Source organism: Hyperolius riggenbachi, chromosome 9 (genome assembly GCF_040937935.1).
Source record: "Hyperolius riggenbachi isolate aHypRig1 chromosome 9, aHypRig1.pri, whole genome shotgun sequence".
Lineage (NCBI taxonomy): Eukaryota > Metazoa > Chordata > Amphibia > Anura > Hyperoliidae > Hyperolius > Hyperolius riggenbachi.
Genome location: NC_090654.1, coordinates 160,429,289 through 160,449,262, shown reverse-complemented (window position 1 = coordinate 160,449,262; position 19,974 = coordinate 160,429,289). Strand labels below are relative to the sequence as shown.

Sequence of the window (19,974 nt, the reverse complement as noted above, 5' to 3'; positions counted from 1 at the left end):
ACTGATCGCAGATCAGTTAGTGATCGCTGGGGAGGACAGATGTAAACAAAGAGCAGGGGATGTAATCAGAAGGGGGGTATGAGGGCAATCGAGGGCCTGGGCAGGTGATCGGTTACCCCCGCGGGGCAGTTAGGGTCTGCTCTGATGGGTGGGGGTGCTAAGGGGTGATGGACAGGTGATAGACAGGTGATCAGAGGGGGATCAGAGGGGGATCAGGGGATAAGGTAGCTGTATACAGATGTATACAGTATACAGGGGGGTAGTCTGGGATGGGGTCTGGGGGTGATCTAAAGGTAGGGGGGGGGGATCAGGGGTGATTAGGTGGCAGTTAGGGACCTAAACTAAAGGGCAGCGTCGCTAGTTAGTGGCAGGTGGGGGGGTGGGGGTTTTGCAGGGGTGCAAGGGTGCTGGGCAGGGGTCTGCTGGGGTGATCAGGGGGGGTATGAGGCCTGGGGTGGTAGATCAGGGACTCTGTGGGCAAAAAAAACCACGTGTGCTGGCTACTTACAATGTGCTTCCTCCTCGCTAGTGGTCTCTGCAACAATGAGACCACGAGGCGAGGAGGAAGCACGTATAAGGCACTTTGTTTACCTAACAAAGTGCCTTATACTCCCTGATTGGGCAATTATGCGGATTCCTCCGCTCGCCGGCTCTGCTAAGTGGCCGGCGAGCGGAGACAAAATGCCCGAGTAACGATCCCGGGCGGAGGATCGCGTCACGGATGACGCGATCGCTCCGCCCATGCCCTTAGAAGGACCGCCGCCTCTGTGGGTGAGCCGGTCCTTCAGGGCTTCACTTCCCGGCCGCCTCTGTGCGTTAGGCGGTCGGGAAGTGGTTAAAGGACAACAAAGGTGACATGCAACATGATGAGATAGACATGTGTATGTACAGTGCCAAGCACACAGATAACTATGCTGTGTTCCTTTTTTTCTTTCTCTGCCCGAAAGAGTTACTATTCAGGTATGCAAGTAAGAGTTTCTGTCCGGGTCAAAACCGCATCGGACTGGGTCAGACTATAGCATAACCCTCATTGATAGGGAATTACAGCCATAAAACACTTTCCTGTCAGTAAATGGCTTCTGAGAGCAGGAAAGAAATAAAAAGGGTCAATAATTCATAGGTTTGAGCTCTGGCATACTTCAATGAAGGTGTCATTGAGCAGAGACAATGAAACAATAAAAACTTAAAAACTAGATTTAAATATAAAAACAAAACAAAAAACAACTGTGGGATATCTTAAAAAGTCATTTTCAGGAGAAGGAGGATACATACAATTGTTTTACTCATCAGTTTATTTTCACCTCGGATATCCTTTAATGAAGCCCCTGAAATGACCATGTAATTTTACTTACCATAAATCCATCCTATGCAGATGCACTCAAACACTGCAACAAATAGAAGGCACATTCCACTAGCTGCATAAGAGTCAAAAAGCTGAAAGACATACATTCCACCCTGAAAAAAAGAAAAAGAAGAAAAATGTAATGGTAACAACTTATATGTGCATAAGCAAGTTTTTTTTTTCGATGATGTTTAAACAAAACACAGCATTTAACATGTATATTTATATTTCCCATGCTTCCCAAACCTCCCATGATTAATAAGATATCTTGCCTTGGAAAATGGTCAGCTGCTAGGGACTAGGGAGCAATGTAGTTAAATTATTATTGATTTATAACACATGTGCCAACACATCCCATGGCACTGTACAAAGCAATGCAACATACACACTTGAGATAAAAGTGTTTGGAAAAGGCAAGATCACAGACCAATTTTAGCCCCTACCATGTAGTATGAGAGCCATACCTACACAGCCTATTCTATTGAGCTGAACTCCCCATCAGATAAAATCTTTGCAAGATGCTGTGCACAAAGATGCTGTACACATTCAAAAGATCAGTATCTGCAAAAGATCTGTTCCTGCAAAAGGTCAGTTCCTGCAAAATGCATTCATAGTCTATGATATCTGCAGATCTCAATACACACCTTGTTTAACAGACATTCATCTGCAACTCCAGCCATTTTCAAAAGGGTCTAAAAATGGTCTACTGAAAGGATTGTAACACTGCACTGTCGCCTACCTAGGTTGTTATAATTTAAGTAGGCCTCAGTTATTTGGACTGAGTTAGTCAAAAAGGCTTGAGGAGCAGACCTGCCCTTTAAGGGATTTTCTCTTAGAGAGAGAATATCCAGTTCTGTCAGCAGAACTAGAACATACCAAGAAGCTGTTCTGTGGACAAGGCCACAGGTCTCCCTGACCTGGGCATGTACCGCCACTAGAACAATAAACATCAGCCATGTTTTGTAAATATCCACATTCCTGCATGTAGGTCAAATGCCTCATTGAATATTAATCGAGTAGGGGTGTATGATGACACCACAAGTGGGTCCACCAATAGTCTGATCTAGGGGATGGCGAAGATGATGTCATATTTAACTCTTTCCTAGTCGGTATTAAACCGGGAGTGAGCGATGGGAGCTCACTCTGCTCCTTACTTTCACACTAGCTCGCAATGCTGACTGGGACCTCTAAGTATGTTCATTCCTTTCTGTAATCTGATATAATGTATGCTGTACATAGGTAGTCTAGTGTAACGTAGAGTAGATACAAGAAGACCTGGGTACCTTCAGCAGGAAGGTACTCACGCAGCTGTAACGCAACATGGTAATCTGCTTTGCCAGGATATGATGGACTATATCTGTATATATGTTTCCTGAATAAATAACGTGAATATTGAAGAAGCCTGAGAAAGTCGATCTCCTGCTTGCTGTGTTGAGAGTCAAGTTATCTCACAGTCTGTGAGACACAACTATAAGAAGTTGCTGGTGCCGGAAAAAGGTGATTAGAACAGTTTATAAAAGTGGTGCTGAAACCCCCCTTCACTGCCTTGCAAAACAGGCAGACAGGGGCCAGGGGCCGAAGTTTTCAAGATATTCCAGAGCGACACAAGCGGAGTTGACGCGGACTGGAAAGCTTATCAAGAGGATAAGTGGTGTGTGGGAGGCTGCTAGAGTGGCCAACACATGGACTGCAATCCGAATGATGATCAGCGGCGAGTCATGGACCTGTTTTATTTGGGTTGTGATGTACACGCAATCTAGCTGAACAAAGGATTCCGTGGTGAGGTATCCCAGGCAGAGTTTTTGAGCAAGTTACCTTCGGGACCGGAGAATCCGCTGAGAGAACGCTCAGTAAACGCTCACCGAGGTCCATCGACTCGTGGAAAAAAACTTGCCATCAGCTGATCGGATTGGAAGTCGGTACAAGTCTGTAGAGCCAGGCAAGTATAGCGTTTTGTTTATTTGGTTTTGTAGCAATGTTTGTGGTCTGTTATATGTTAACAGTGTTTTTTTCCCAGCTGTGTGTTATTTTTCTGTGTTATGCTGGTAGCAGCTAGCAGTTATAGCGTATACAGTTTCTGTTTCTCTCTGTGCAGTTCTGGGCTGGGAGGGAGGCCAGCGGTGTTTGTTTTTCTCTCGTGCTCTGTCACGCAGATGGTGGATGGTGAGGAGAGCAGGTGGAGGGTGAAATGAAGAGAAAAAGTTGGTATAACGAGAGCCCAGAATAGTGGGAAAACTGGTTCCAGGTCAGTGCTATTAGTTAGTTAGTGCTATGTGATGTTTCTGTAATCTCAGCATAATTCCGTGTCATGGGTTTTATTGGTTTTTTCTTGCGGATCGCAGAGCGTAGGTTTAGTGAGAAGGGGGGCCAATACAGTGCATCCTCCCACCCCCCTCTCTACAGATTGGGGGGAAGCACGGTTAAGGTTTGTGTCCGCGGATATCTGCTAACAGCTGGAAGATTTGTTCAGGTTCTGTCACTCCGCATTCCAGGCAAAGGTTTATGATATGAGTAAAGTTTCGGTGTAGTTGTGGATAATTCCTTCTGTTCAGGATGTTTTTTTGCAGCCGTCATAAGATCGAAGTTCTGTGGGAAGCGTTTGAGTGCACGGGGTTGGGTGCATGTTTTTTTTCCTCCATCTACATGTCAAAGATGATTTGCGTTTTTTTTCTGGGAAGGAGATAGGAAATTTCACACACTGCTGTGTCTGTTTTTTCAGGTATCCGAGAAATATATATGAAATGTTTAGTGTGCATATGCCTTGTATGTTCTAACTGTTTTTTTCTAAAGGTGCATAGGATTAAGTGGTTGCTATGGGGGACTGACATAGCAGCCATCTTGGCTGGCATGCTATGATTCAACATGGCGTCGGGTTTCTGAGAAAGCCACTCCCATCTGCATGATGTATCAGGAGGGGAGGGGGCGAGAAACCCCGATGGCAGGGGGGAGGATGTGCTGGGGGGGATCCCACGTCCCAGGTCACAGCTGTGCACAAGGCGCCGTGCACGGAAGCAGCTGGTGGGAGGGGGGGTTCAGAGTGGGGATAGAAGAGAGATTCTACTGAGTTTCTCGGCTTCCAGGTGATTTCCTCAGAAGAAGTCTGGGCACAGGGAGTGTCCGCATACGTGAGCCAAGCAAATTGCAGGGTCACGGATAGGAAGTGTTTCCCAGCTAGGTGCAGGGAGACACGGTGCAGCGCAGATCAGAAAAGTGTCTGTACTGTGTTGCTTATGGGATTATTCCTTTAAGTGAGGCACCTTAAAGTGCGGTGCGGCATGTGTTCCCAATAGAGATAGGGGTCCCCCCTATCTCTATTGGGAACACATGCCGCACCGCACTTTAAGGTGCCTCACTTAAAGGAATAATCCCATAAGCAACACAGTACAGACACTTTCCCGCGTATGTACAGAAGGGGGGGTGTGGTGACTGCAGAGTTGGAGAGGGGGAAGGGAAAAGAGAGAAAGATAGGAGTTGACCAATCCAGGTGTACTCGCTGCGACTGCAGAGTGTTTTTTTCAGGGGGTTTTTTGTGTCAGGGACAGGACCAGAGATTGACAAAGAAGTCATTGCTGGGCTGTTAGCGCGTTTTTCCTCGCCCACCGATTGGTCAAAAATATATATATTTTTTTTCTTTCTCTTCTTTTCTCCAGCTCTGATTCAGTTTAGCACAGAACAGAACTGGTAGCAGTTCATGGGGCAATTATACAGATGATAGAATTGCCATTTACAGAGTGACAGTGTATCAGTATGGTGTCTGCCATGCGACTACCTACCAAGTGGGCATTCAGGGATCTGTATACAGGCATTTGACGCTGGAATGCTTAGCCCTGCACCCTGTGTAGTTTAAGTGCAGAGTGCTCCTTCCTACAGGGAGGCGGCCGTTTTTTTTTGGTAGTATGAGGGTAGTGGCGCGGCAAACATTGATCAGAGGGTACAACACACAGAACTTCTAGCAGAGCTGGTATCGCAATGAAGTTCTAGGTAAGTAAATGCGAAAATGAGTAAGAGCATTGCAGGCTAACCTGCAAAGCAGCAACAGGTGTGTGGCATCCATACTCTGTGCATACGACGGCCACGTATGTACAGAAGGGGGGGGGGGGGTGGTGAGAGCTTGCAATGAGGTGAGAGCTTCCAAAGGTGAAGTCCGCGGGAGCATAATTTAAACAGGTAAGTACTGAGGATAGTACTTAGGTAGGGGAGAGAGGTTGTAACTCCAATCTACCAATAAGCGTAAACAGAGTTCATGAGAACCATAAAGCAACGAGATCAATTACGGCATATATTGATCAAGTTAAAGTGTACAGAGTACAAGCCGCAGGGCGAATCCCAAATCATTAATAAGAATTGATTTGTTTGTATTTCGATTTCAGGAGTTTGGCAATATGAACTCGAGACAGCTGCAGTGCTGGCAGCAAAGATGGAGATGTCAGTCGGATAAGCGAAAGGTTCCAGATGCCAATCTGAGGTTGAAGAACAACGAGATTCCTGAAATTGGAAAGAGACTAAAACACGAGATTCCTGAAATTGGAAAGAGACTAAAACACGAGATTCCTGAGATCGGAAAACGTCTAAAAAAACTGACTGAGCAAAGCATAGTGCAAATTGCTAATGTTTTTCTATCCCAAGGTGGTGCTTTTATAATGAAGAGTACCGTGCTGATGGTGATCCTAGGTTGCCATTTCGTCCTAGGAGAATGAAGAGAGGACATTCTTATGTATAATAAGGGGTTAATGAGAATGCAAGGCCCAAGCATGTTAATGTTTAGTGACCAAGGTACTAATCCTTTCACACCTCCCTCCGCTTGGCACAGATGGACCAAGCAGGGATGGAGGAAAAGAGCACTTGTGCCAGGAGAAAACAAATTTCATGGCACAATGTGGGTGAAAGGTCTAAAGGGTCATGTGTGCGGGCAGTGGGAATTGAATGGCAGTGTAAATCTGCTATTGAATGCCACACTCCCAGAATCGATGCACCGATCCAAAGTTTGGTTAAAAGGTACATTGCAGTACAATGGGTACATGCAAAAGGTGGAGTGTGTGATTCAGGGGTACCTTGTCTTGGTTATGCAGAGTGAGATGGTTCCAGATTGGAGAGGAATGAGCAGGAGGCGTCAATTCTCCTACCAGAGAGATGCAGGGGACAACATCACCCTCTGGAACTACCAACAGAGAGGGCCTCTGAAACAACTATACACACGTAAAGGCTGGAAAGCCGAGGGTTGGTGGTTCTCGAAACAAGAAGTAAAAATCGAGATCAAGCCACATTTCCAGGTGACAAAGAGGGTGGGGAGAGCGGTCCCGGGGGAGGGAAAGCCAACACAGGGAACCCCATTCACACTACACGGGTCACAGCAGGGGACTACAGTACACAGTCCATATGCAGCCGCTTATCCTCAGGCTAGTTGGGTAAGTGAAGAGGTACTCTTAATTGAAAGATTGCAGAGAGTACAGTCTTCCCAACCTCTGGTACATAGTGTGCCTCAGGACATAAGGGGGGAAGAGGTCCAATCAGGACAGTTGGGGACATATTTTGTCAGGGAGATGCTTAAAGATCCTGTCCAACTGAGATTGGACAAGGGGAGGTATATCGATTTTTCTGGAGAAGGATCTTTTGCATAGAAGCTTCAAGATGTTTGGGTGAACAAATGGAAATGGTGCAACATTCCTTTAGGCACCGCCACTTCCTTAGTTCCCACCTCAACACATGTCTTACACCATGACCTGAGAGGTCAAACTTTTTTTGGTGCTAGACGGGGAGGTGAAACGAGTAGAGTTGTCCTCATGCGGGCAATTCTCACAGAGGTACCTGTGTTTGCCGGGGCAAGTCAAATTTAGTGAAGAAGCCTGCAGGCTCCATAACGCAGAATGCGAGGCTACCATTCAAAAGATCCACCCTGAAGCCCAACCGATAGTTCCGGTGGCTGAAGGAAAGGCTTGTTTTTTTAACATAGTGTCTAATGATACATTCAAGGTATATTCTCATAATTGTTCCGATAATGGGGATTTTCCAAGGGGAACATATTGTGTGAGTGGAGATCCCATATGGATCCAGTCATCCAGGTTGGATGACGTTGTTTCTCAAATTGTTAAGAGAACTCTAAAGGTCAAAGTTTCACGGGTAGTTCCCATCCTAAAAGAGAACACGACATGGGACAAAGGGGAACAGGGGTTGATCCAAGATGACCACACGTTGATACAACGGTTAAACAAACAGTACACTAAGTTAGAGGTAAGATTTCACCATGATACAGGTGATCTTAACGAGGTAGAACACAAAAATAGGCAGGTGAATTCCAGTCTGACCTGGTGGAAAAGGGTTCCGGCGATGTTCCAGGGACCCTCGGACTGGGCCTCTGCAGTTCCAAAGTTCTTTCTACACCCACTGCTCGTCTGGATGGAGATGACAACTTTAGGCAACATTATCCAGGTGAGGTTGCGTGTTAAAATTACGTAAAACAAATTAACCTGGTCCAGAGATTGGTGCCTCATAAACAATCTCATGAACCAATATTTTTAAATTAAGGGATATACAGGGTTACGGGTATAGGTTTAGTAGTACCGGTGATGGAGCTGATTGTATAAAGGCGCTCTTTTAGAAGGCACCTGGCACTGCTCCATTGAGTAACAAACAAACGAGTTTCACTTTTCTGTGGTCATGCAAGTTTGTGAGTGATACGCAAGTGACGCAAATGCTGAGCATGTGGTATAGAGGGATTTAGAAGTAGGGCCTCCCCAGAGAGCCTGGTTACAGGAAGACCAAGAGGTCTTGCTCTCTCTCTTCCAGGGATAACCGCCGAGAGCAGAGAAGTTGTGTGAGCACGAACATCGAAAAGTGAAACATAAAGGAAAGAAACCAGGTACGGTTAGGTTCAGAAGCTGGGATCTGCGGGTCAAGCCTTTTTAGGGGGGGATTGTTACAATTTAAGTAGGCCTCAGTTATTTGGACTGAGTTAGTCAAAAAGGCTTGAGGAGCAAACCTGCCCTTTAAGGGATTTTCTCTTAGAGAGAGAATCTCCAGTTCTGTCAGCAGAACTAGAACATACCAAAAAGCTGTTCTGTGGACAAGGCCACAGGTCTCCCTGACCTGGGCATGTACCGCCACTAGAACAATAAACATCAGCCATGTTTTGTAAATATCCACATTCCTGCATGTAGGTCAAATGCCTCATTTAATATTAATCGAGTAGGGGTGTATGATGACACCACAAGTGGGTCCACCAATAGTCTGATCTAGGGGATGGCGAAGATGATGTCATATTTAACTCTTTCCTAGTCGGTATTAAACCAGGAGTGAGCGATGGGAGCTCACTCTGCTCCTTACTTTCACACTAGCTCGCAATGCTGACTGGGACCTCTAAGTATGTTCATTCCTTTCTGTAATCTGATATAATGTATGCTGTACATAGGTAGTCTAGTGTAACGTAGAGTAGATACAAGAAGACCTGGGTACCTTCAGCAGGAAGGTACTCACGCAGCTGTAACGCAACATGGTAATCTGCTTTGCCAGGATATGATGGACTATATCTGTATATATGTTTCCTGAATAAATAACGTGAATATTGAAGAAGCCTGAGAAAGTCTATCTCCTGCTTGCTGTGTTGAGAGTCAAGTTATCTCACAGTCTGTGAGACGCAACTATAAGAAGTTGCTGGTGCCGGAAAAAGGTGATTAGAACAGTTTATAACATAGGTGACATTCTAATGATCAGTGCCACCTGGGAAGACCACTTAGCACAGCTTTCACAGGTCCTGGGACAAATTATCACAGCCGAACTGAAAGTCAAGCCAAATAAATGTCAGATAGGTAGGAAACAGGTACAGTACCTAGGGCATGGGGTGGTGGGGAGGAGTAGTTAATCCAGAGATTGGGAAAGGGGATGCCATTGTGTCTAGGCCAAACCCCAAAACAAAGAAACAGATCCAGTTCTTCTGGGAACTGCTGGGTACTACAGAAAGTTTGTCCTAAATTACAGTGCCCTGGTAAAGCCATTGACAGATCTCACAAAAAAGAAGCTGCCCAGGCAGATCATCTGGATGCCTGAATGTGAACAGTCATTTACAGCTTTATAGAGGGCACTAGCCAGCCTTCCATCACTGCAGGCTCTGGACTTCAGCTGATGGTTTGTATTCCAGATTGACACTTCAGCCTATGTCTTAGGTGACATATTTAGTCAGGTAAATTGAGCCGGAGAAAAGATATGTCAGCAACCAGGCACCACGGCAAGCCTGCAGAGACAGAACCTAACAGTTTTTGACCAAATAAAGAGAAGGAGCAGCCTTATTTAAGGTTAAAGCAAGACTGTTGCCTTTAACCGCACCTTACAAGACTCAGCCACCACTAGCAGTTGTCTGTAAATGAATATGCTAGACACCATACACACACAAATTTCTGCACTTAAAGGAAATCTGTCCCAGTCTATGGCATTAACAATGTCATGCACTGTTGTCTAGTTGCAAGCACTCAGGCAGGTGTTTATGTATCCAGGAGAGGAGAGGGACCTTTTGGCCTGTGGGGAAAACAAAACCTACAGGCCCTTTCACGGCAACCCCAGCCAAAATCTTTCTTGTGTGCAAATGTATATGCTGTAAAATGCTCATACACACATCCAACAAAGTGCATAACCAGCTCCACAACACGACCAATCCCACAACCAACAGTTTTCGCGACTTGTATTTTTCACGCATCAACCAACTAAATGACCAACTCATTTGCATACTGTGGGCCAAAGTGGAATGACTGACTGCATGACATGGACAGATTCAATACAAGCGCACATTGTTCAAATGACTTGTACACACGGGTCCAACTGCACGATATCAGCCCAACAGTTGTGTGAGTAGATTTGTTGGATGGATTGAGTAAACGACCTGTTATCAGTCGCTCATCTATTTGTCCCACCCATACACATGCCTAATTGTCGTCCAACAGACCAAATTCCGGCAACAGACGGGCAGATTTGTTGGACGTGTGCACGAGCCTTAAAGGGAACTGAGTACTAGTCCTTTAATTCTTAAAACTCCCATAAGGAAGGTTAGTATTGTGGCATACCGCTGGAGATGCGGGGGTCAGAGGGAGCACCATTACTTAACTATGTGATGTCGATCCTCTGGCCCACGCCCCAGTCTGCAGCCTCCATCTTCTCTCCTGACCAGTGACCACAGCTTGAATGGTAATTCTGAGCTTCCCGGTAGGGTTCATGTGCTCACACATCTTGAGATGCATGTTGGGAGGTGTAGTCCGGTTTGATGCGCGGAGTATAGCATACTCACACCTAGCAGCAATTAGCGGCTACTACTGGTAATTTTGGTGCCTCATGTGTACAAATTACCTGTAATATGGGTGCCCATATTACCCCGGCGGGTAGGGTTAGGCATCACCATGTGCATCGGTGGGGGTCTTAGGGTTAGGCTTTGGTGGAAGGGCGCTCTTTAGGGTTAAACATCAGTGGATGGGGTCGGTTAGGGTTCAGTATTTGAGTGGGAGGGCTTGTGTAACAGCAAGGTTAGGCCATGGAAGACTATTGGTAAAGATTATTAATATTCTTCTATTGTAATTACCCCCCAAAATTGTATCCAGACTTTGCTTCAAATGACCGTTTACTTTTATTTTGAAAAAACACAACACTGCAATACCAAAATTAGTTTTACAATTTTGGTAATGCAGTGCTGTGTTTTTTCAAAATAACAGTGATTTGAAGCAAAGTCTGGATACACATTTTTGATGTGCATGCATATTCCCAGAATTATGCACCCCATTTTGGTTTCACCATTTAATAGAGGCTTGCGCGTTTCGGGGGGGGGGGTTCTTTTTTCTATTGTAATTACCCAGTACAATATTGATAATTTACCGAAATTCTACTTACAGCTGTCTTCAGTGGCCATTTTCACATGTACAGCCCCAACCCTTTTACAGTTTGCCCAAAACATGGAGACACACACAACAGAGCCCAACGATAGAATCCCAAGACTATCGATAATCTGATTCGATTGTTATGATTGATTGGAAATTATTGGTTGGACCAACTAACAAATGGAAAACTGCTATCCATTTAGATTGATGTGATCGATCCAAAAAGCAGATCATTTTCATCAATATGATAGGATTGGTTAGCAGTTTTTCATCTGTTAGTGAGTCCAACTGATCTTTTCCAATCAATCAGACCAATCGAAATTGTGGCATTGTATTGTTAATGGGCACCTCAAAGATGGCCATTAACTATACAATCCAGCAGAGGATTGATCGTTTCTGGGGGTACAATCCATTAAAAATTATTGTCTGTGACCACTCACAGCCAAAATCTTGTAACCAATTAAATCAGATTGATGGGATCTATCTGAAAAATGGATCAATCCCAACAATCTGATTGCATTGGTCAGTGAGTTTTTGGCTGTTAGTAGACATGACCAATCATTTCTGATTAATTATACTGCAGATTGATCCTTCACTGGATTATCTGGATTATATCATTAACGACCACACAGCCAAACACACACACGCACACACAACACACACACACACAGACTTGCACACACTCAGTAATACCTTCTCATCTTTTCTTTTCCTTGCACGGGTGCAGCCATGGTCTCCTCACCAGCACTGGCCTGTGTACAGCATCCTCAGCTGGCCCAATCAGAAAGCTCCAGGGTGGTGGGTGGAGTTTCGACCACACAGACATCAGCCAGCCAGGACAAAGGCAAGCCTAAAGGTGGGAGGATTGGGGAGGAGCAGGGAGGAGCTCTTACCCAATCCTGGACTCCTTCAAACAGCAAGAGTGCCACTACTCATGGTTGGTGGTGGGGCTTAATGGCTGGGGACGGGGCTTAATAGCGGCCGTGGTGCTGTGATTGATCTCAGCTTGGCCAGCAGCTGTAATGGAAGTGCTGCCCCCGGCCCTCGTTATGTAAGAAGGCAGAGGCTTGGAAGGAAAACTTCCCTCTCCCCCCCGGCCAGTCTGCACCTGCATTTGTCTTAGGTCAGCTACAGCTTTAGGCTTAAACTATGCGAACCCCACATAAGATGCAATTTCAAACAGGTAGTAATGAAACAACTTAACATTCAATACGGCACTGATCTGTAACACAATACTCTACAGTCTCTCTCTAGGAGATGCGAATTCTCTGTTTAGTGCATAGAAGGCTAACCTATTAAATGAAGATTTCATATTTCAAAAATATGAAACAAATGCAGAAATAATATATACAAAATAATATTTACAAAAACAACAGTAAAAGTGACAATGACACACAAGACATTTGCTTATAAAAATAAAAGGGAATAAAACATAAATAGAACTTTATCCTTTGTGCAAGGTCTAATTCCAGGGTGGGAGAATGCAATGCTGAATTAGATCAGGGTAACCCTTGCTGTGTAGCAATCTCCAGAGAATTATGCTTACTGGTCTCATGAGCATCTATTTTATAGCCCAAAATGTAGCTCTGGCCTAGAAAAACAAAGTCATGCAGAAATACTTTTAAATTCTACCTTCTTGGATCAGAGAATCAGCAGGTGTCATTTTTTAAACGTACATTTTTCCCCCCCAACTTGAATTGCAGCTGGGAACAATCAGTGGGAGAAGTTAGCTAGAACAGGTGTAATTAAGTCTGCTTCCGGATTCAATCTCTGAGCTTGCTCAGTCTGTGGCTTGAGACAAGTGGCATAGGTGTTATAAGTAGGCATTAAAACAGGCACAAAAGTGGAGCAGTGTTGCTTGCGAATTTTCGCCAAAGCCATTTTCGCATCGAAAATCCCATTTTCGATTTCGCCGAATTTTCGCGAAAATAAGTACTATTTTCGCTTCAAAAGACGAAATTTCGCAATGATATTTTCGCATTAATTTTCGCCTAATGTCCGTTTTTTTCGCGTTGAATATCTAAGCCCCCTTAAAAGCTAGAATCACCAAATTTGCAGGGTATATTAAAGAGATATGTGGGTACAAGAGGAAAAAGAAATGTTTCAAAAAGACTTTATAGTTTTTGAGAACATCGATTTTAAAGTTTCAAAGGAAAAAAGTATACATTTAAATGCAGTAAATGACAGTTACTTAAGCAAACCTAGAGGTAGTGTAAATGTACTAATAGCAAAAGAAAGGGCCAACTGCCAAGTGCAAACTGCCAAGTGCCAAGTGCAAAGGGCCAAGTGCAAGGGCAAAGGGCCAAGTGCAAAGGGCCAAGTGCAAGGGCAAAGGGCCAAGGGCAAAGGGCCAAGTGCAAAGGGCCAATTGCAAGTGCAAAGGGCCGAGTGCAAAGGGCCAAGTGCAAGTGCAAAGGGCCGAGTGCAAAGGGCCAAGTGCAAAGGGCCAAGTGCAAAGGACCTAGTGCAAAGGCAAAGGGCCAAGTGCAAAGGGCCAAGTGCAGGTTCAAAGGGCCAAGTGCAAAGGGCCAAGTTACATAGTTACATAGTTATTTTGGTTGAAAAAAGACATATGTCCATCGAGTTCAACCAGTATAAAGTACAAAGGGCTAAGTGCAAAGGGCCAAGTGCAAAGGGCCAAGTGCAAAGGCAAAGGGCCAAGTGCAAAGGCAAAGGACCAATTGCAAGTGCAAAGAGCCAAGTGCAAAGGCAAAGGGCCAAGTGCAAGTGCAAAGGGCCAAGTGCAAGTGCAATGGGCCAAGTGCAAAGGGTCAAGTGCAAGTGCAAAGGCAAAGGGCCAAGTGCAAAGGGCCAAGTGCAAGTGCAAAGGGCCAAGTTTCAAATGAAAAGGACCAAGTGAAAAGGCAAAGGGCCAAGAGCCAAGGGCCCTTCGCTCTTGGCCCTTTGCACTTGGCCCTTTTCATTTGACCCTTGGCTCTTTGCACTTGCACTTGGCCCTTTGCACTTGGCCCTTTGCACTTGGCACGTGGCCCTTTGCACTTAGCCCATGGCACTTACACTTGGCCCTTTCTTTTGCTATTAGTAAATTTACACTACTGCTAGGTTTGCTACAGTAACTCTCATTTACTGCATTTAAATGTATACTTTTTCCTTTGACACTTTAAAATCGATTTTCTCAAAAACTATAAGGTCTTTTTGAAAAATTTCTTTTTTCCTCTTGTACCCACATATCTCCTTAATATACCCTGCAAATTTGGTGATTCTAGCTTGTAAGGAGGCTTAGATATTCAACACGAAAAAAACGGACTTTAGGCGAAAATTAATGCGAAAATATTCGGCGAATTTTCGCCTTTCGAAACGAAAATAGTATTTATTTTCGCGAAAATTCGGCGAAAAGAATATTTGCATTTTTGCTCATCACTGAAGTGGAGGAAGAACACTAGGCATTTTTTTTATTTTTTGCAACAATATTGGAGTTCTCTGTATTGGTTAGAATGTGCTAGTCACTTTTTGGTGTAGTCTTTATATGTATTTATTGTCTCACTTTCCCTTCCCTCCTTTCTTCACTCACACTCCTTGTCACCCACTCCTCCATCCCCACTCTACATCTTCCGTTTCTGGTCTTCTATATCTTATTAACTATAATCCCATTGTAGTTATTGTTAATCTCACGTCATACCTTTTACTTTACCTCCTATAGTTACCACAGCTTACATTATGGGTGTCATTATTATTTTTACACTGCCACATTTTAGTGCATCAACCTTACTGTGTGATATTTGCCAATCTTTCTGACTTATAATCATAAGTGTGTCATATCTTGAGTGTGTTAGACTGTCATGTCATGCATAACCAATTGCTCATGTGCAGGAAGTGGTGCTAAACCAACTCTGTTCTGTGGCAGGTGGTACAGTTCTGACCAGTTTTGGTCATTTATAAAGCTTTGTTGATTAATTTCTAATTTCCCTATGACCTCGGTTGCCTTCACCTCATTTGTCCTTGTGTCCTTGTTACCAACCTAAGTTTTAATCTTAACTTTGTTTTGTCTGTTGCCTGTACTGACCCTAGTCTGTTTAACAACCTAGCCTTTCTTCCCACTTGTCTTTTTTATTGAATTCACCTAGTTGCCAGCTCTCACTTCTAATCAGCAGCTCGAAGTTAACTGCCAAGTGCAGACTAGCTTGTTTTCTCGATCTCCGGGGGTGTCATTCTATCAGGCTATCAGGCATTGAGGGTGGTGCTGTGGTGGAAAACAGTGCCCACCTAGATTTCTTGCCATGGGAGAGCCTGTGCCAACCACTGGTGCATTTGCCAATGAGAGCAGTCTTCTGAGTTATAACAAATATATTCTGTAATTGCATTCAACATATACCTAGAGAGTTGCCTAGGCCATCCAGCCCTGCAAGATCTGTACAGGCCATCCCCACATATTTTCTGAACACTAACAATTTGTTTTGATGCTTTTATTGTGTCAACATGAAATACAAAATGTTTAAATGATACTGCTGTAAACATTCATTTTAACAATCTCACCTCGGTTAACATGATAAGTCCAATAAGGAAGGATGCAATAGAAAGTGCTAGGATCAATAATTCTCTCCTGTAGCCTCTTCGGAAAATTTTGGGATACATGTCTACTACAGCTGTTACCAAACTTTCAACGCACACAAACTGAAAAAAATATACATATAATAAATGACATTAGCTTTAGTTTGTAGCCTTGGAAAAGTTAAAATTCAGTATGTGTGTTTCTTTTTTTTTTTAACAATAAATTTTTATTGTTTCAAAAGTATTACAAGCATATTATAATAACAGGTTGCAATGGTATGGTATAATCATCCAAGTGTTTTTATATAAACAGACAGTGCTCCTGAGGATTTTTACATTCAAAACATTAGTCCATATTTGTTAAAACTTTTACATTATCAGTGCTATCGTTTGGATCTTGCTAGGCAAGAGGACCACATCCAGTCAATTGCTAACCAGGTTTGGCTGACTGGTTGGTGACTCAGTACCCAGCTGTTGTGTTTGATCGGCTCAGTGGTCAATAGACCTGTCAATCGAGGGTGCTGCAGTTAGGTTTAGTATTATTGTTCCAAACTTTGGTCCTGTATTTAGTCTGTGTTGGCGAGGATATATCAAGTGTTTTGACAATCTGTGGATTATTTGGTGATCGTTTAAATCCCTGTTGTATGTAGTTGAGAGTGACATCGTAATCCTTGGATGCTTGGTGTGGAAACGTTTGGTATATAGACGCATAAGAGGATCCGCTTGTATTTGGATTGTAGCATTCTTATATCATAAAGGAAATATTGGATTGGATTGAACTATAACACATTTATAGACATAAACATAAACCATAAAACATGACCTCATCTACACATTTGTTTATCATAACTTGTTGATTATTTTTCCCACTATATTGTTTTGTTATTTACTTAACTAGTTTTATGTAGTTAGCTGCTAATAAAACATTTCTGGTCTAAGATACTTCTCCATTGTTATATTGCGCTTGTATAGTGCTATGAGAGAGGTAAAGTCTAACTTATCCGTGGATTTCCAATTGCTCGTTATTGTGCATTGGGTTGCCATGATTATATGACAGATCTGCATTCGATATTTAGAATCGATTTTATCTATATCTATACATAATAATGCTAGTTGTGGTGAGAAGGAAAATAAAGGTATTAACTGCTGTCTTATGTATTGTTCTACCAATTTCCATAGGTCAGAAACGAGTGGACATTCCCATAACATGTGCATTAGTGTTCCTATGTGAGCTGAGCATTTCCAACATGTAGGTGAAGAGGTGGTTGTGAATGTTGCTAGTTTTCTAGGTGTTATATACCAACGTGTGAGTATCTTTATTTATTGTTCCCAGTGGGAATTACATTTGGAAAATTGTGCTATTCTCTTCATTGAAGAGATTATTTGAGTGGTGGTTAGAGTCATATTAAGGTCATATGACCATGTTTTGACGTACTTATCAATGGGAGATAAATTAGTGGATATGAGTTCGTTGTACCATAGTTTTATTCCTCCAGTCATTGGAAAGGGGGAGTTTAGCATTGTGAGGACCTGACTGTTTATTTCTGGGATAATTGTTTTGTTAGATTTTAGAAAACTGGTAATTATTTGGTATGTGAATTGGTAAGTTTCTGGAAGATCTTATTTTGTCTTTAGATCTGCAAAGGATTTGATTTTATGTTCGTTATATAAGTAATTTAGATTCATCAGACCTGCCTCTCTCATAGGTAAAGTATTGATATCTGGGATCATTACCTGTAAAGTTGTGATAGGAATTCTGGGTTGGGTATAAATACCTTCATGTGGAGTATATTTTAAGAAGATTTCCCAGGATAGTATTGTGGCAGCTACTGTTGGAAAGGAGTGTTTGGGCAGTTTATTTCCCAACAGTATGCTAGAGAGTAAGTCTCTCGGGCACACTTTCATTATACCTTGTTCTAGCGAAACCCATTTTTTTTCTTTAGAGTTTGACCACCAAGCTTTTGCAAAGTCGAGGATACATGCATGGTAGTACATTCCTAGGTTTGGGAGACCAATACCCCCTTGTTGTTTAGGTAGAGTCATAGTGTTGTAGGCAATTCTTGGTTTGCGTCCTCCCCAGATAAAATTATTTATAGTTGTCTTTAGGTCTAGGAAATATGCATTCTTAATGGGCACTGGCAGTGTACGAAATATATAGAGAATTTTGGGTAGTGAGAACATTTTGAAGGAGGCCAATCTACCTGACCATGACAGGTAAAATTTGGAGAGTGATTTCAGTTCATTTCTAAGAGTTGTAAGTAATGGTATATAGTTTTGTTTGAATATATCTGAGACCTTCGGTGTCAAACGGACCCCCAGGTACTGTACTGATTCTTCCGCCCAGGGAAATACAAAACTACGAGATATGGAGTCTCTAAGTTTTGGCGGTATGTTTAATCCTAAGATGTATGATTTAGTTTGATTCAATTTGTAATATGATGCTTCATAGAAAGATGTTAGAACTGTGAGTAGATGTTGTAGTGATTCTAGAGGATTTGATATTACCAAAGCAACATCATCTGCAAAAAGGCTAATCACGTATGATTTGCTTCCTATAGAAATTCCTTGTATTTCAGGTGTAGTTCTTATTTTTTGTGCTAAGGTCTCCATCAAAAGAACAAATATAATGGGGGAAAGAGGACATCCTTGGCGGGTTCCATTCGAGATATCGAAGATCTCAGATAAAAAACCTGCAGCGTTAACCCTGGCCGAGGGGTTGGTGTATAGTGCCATTATGGCTGTTAATATTGGGCCTTGGAACCCGAATTTGTGGAGAGTGGCTCTTAAAAAACCCCAATGAACTCTGTCAAACGCCTTCTCGGCATCTAAGGTGAGGAGCACTGAAGGCGTTCGACAGAGCTCTATGTGTCTCAGTAAGCTTAACATTCTCCTTGTTCGGTCTGGCGCCTGTCTACCCTTCGTGAAACCTACTTGGTCAGGTAATAGTAAGTTTGGTGTTATATGCATTAATCTATTTGCAATCAGTTTGGAGTATAATTTCGTGTCAGTGTTCAGAAGGGAGATAGGTCTATAGTTATTGGGATGTTGTTGGTCTTTTCCCGGTTTGGGTATTACAGTGATTGTGGCCTGTAAATATTCTTTGGGTATAGGGGTACCTGACATGAAGTCGTTGAATAGGTCTTTTAAAATAGGAGTTAGTATATGGGAGTACATATACTATTCATTTATAAAGCCATCTGGGCCTGGGGCTTTATTTTTTTTTAAGGATTTAATAGCTTTAGTTATTTCTAGCGTGGAGAATGGTGTGTTTAATCCTTCTATTTGATCTGATTTAAGTGTGGGTAGTTCTATAGAGGAGAGAAAGTCATTGATTAGAGTGGGGGTCGGTTGGGCCGTGTTAGTATCATTTTGGAGGTTGTACAGTTGGGTGTAATAATCTGCAAAGGCATTTGCTATAAATTTAGGGTTCATGATTTTAGCTTTTGTGTTTGGATGTATTAGTGAATGTATCATTGACCTGGCGTTTCTGTATTTTATGAGTCTCGCGAGAGATTTTCCTGCTTTGTTACTGCTAGAGTATCTGGTAGCGTTTAGTTTCCTCATATTGGCTTCATATTGGTATAAGAGGAGATTTCTCAATTCCTGTCTTAGATGGTAAAGTTGGTTATTTACCGATGAGTCTTGGTTTTTTTTGTGGGACTTTTCAAGTGTTTGTATCTGAGATAATAAGTTTGAGTAGGTCTGTTGTCTTTCTCTTTTTAATTTGGCACATTGTTGGATATACAGGCCCCTCATGTAGGCTTTATGTGCCGACCAAATTATGTGATTTTTAATGTTAGGTGTAGAGTTATTATCAAAGTATTCTTGTAAGTGGTTTGCAAAGATGGGTTTATAGGTGGGGCTAGTTAAGATAGAGTAATTCTGTCTCCAGGAGTGTGGTTTCTTGGTAAAGGAAGTATTTCTGATAGAGATCTGACCACGTTATATTGCCTATTTTGGTATCTGTTACAGATTGTAGAAGAATTTTGTCTGTAAGAAAGAAGTCAATACGTGAATGTGTTCGATGTACCGAGGAATAGTGTAAGTAGTCTTTCTCGGTTCTGTGGAGGATTCTCCAAGGATCTAATAAGTTATTCCATTTCAGGATTTTCTCCAAAAGGATGAGGTGAGCGTTTTTTTAGCAGAAGAATCTATTTTAGATATACAGGCATTAAAATCTCCCCCTATCAAAAGATAATCTTGTTTGACTTTCTCCATTTTAGATAGTAATTTTTGTAAAAATTGTTTTTGGGAGGTGTTGGGTGCATAAAGAGA

General features: G+C 42.8%; 1 protein-coding gene across 8 annotated transcripts in view; it reads right to left on the bottom strand.

Moving 5' to 3' along the window:
- Positions 1-19,974, bottom strand: part of LOC137532765 (sodium- and chloride-dependent GABA transporter 3) — an 843,944-nt gene that overhangs the window by 136,033 nt on the left and 687,937 nt on the right. For all 8 annotated transcript variants that reach the window (XM_068253626.1, XM_068253628.1, XM_068253630.1 and 5 more), the window contains 2 exons: positions 15,685-15,822; positions 1,353-1,455 (listed from right to left, as the gene is read on the bottom strand). In XM_068253626.1, the coding sequence (XP_068109727.1) occupies positions 1,353-1,455; positions 15,685-15,822 (241 nt within the window). The remainder of the gene's footprint in view (positions 1-1,352; positions 1,456-15,684; positions 15,823-19,974) is intronic.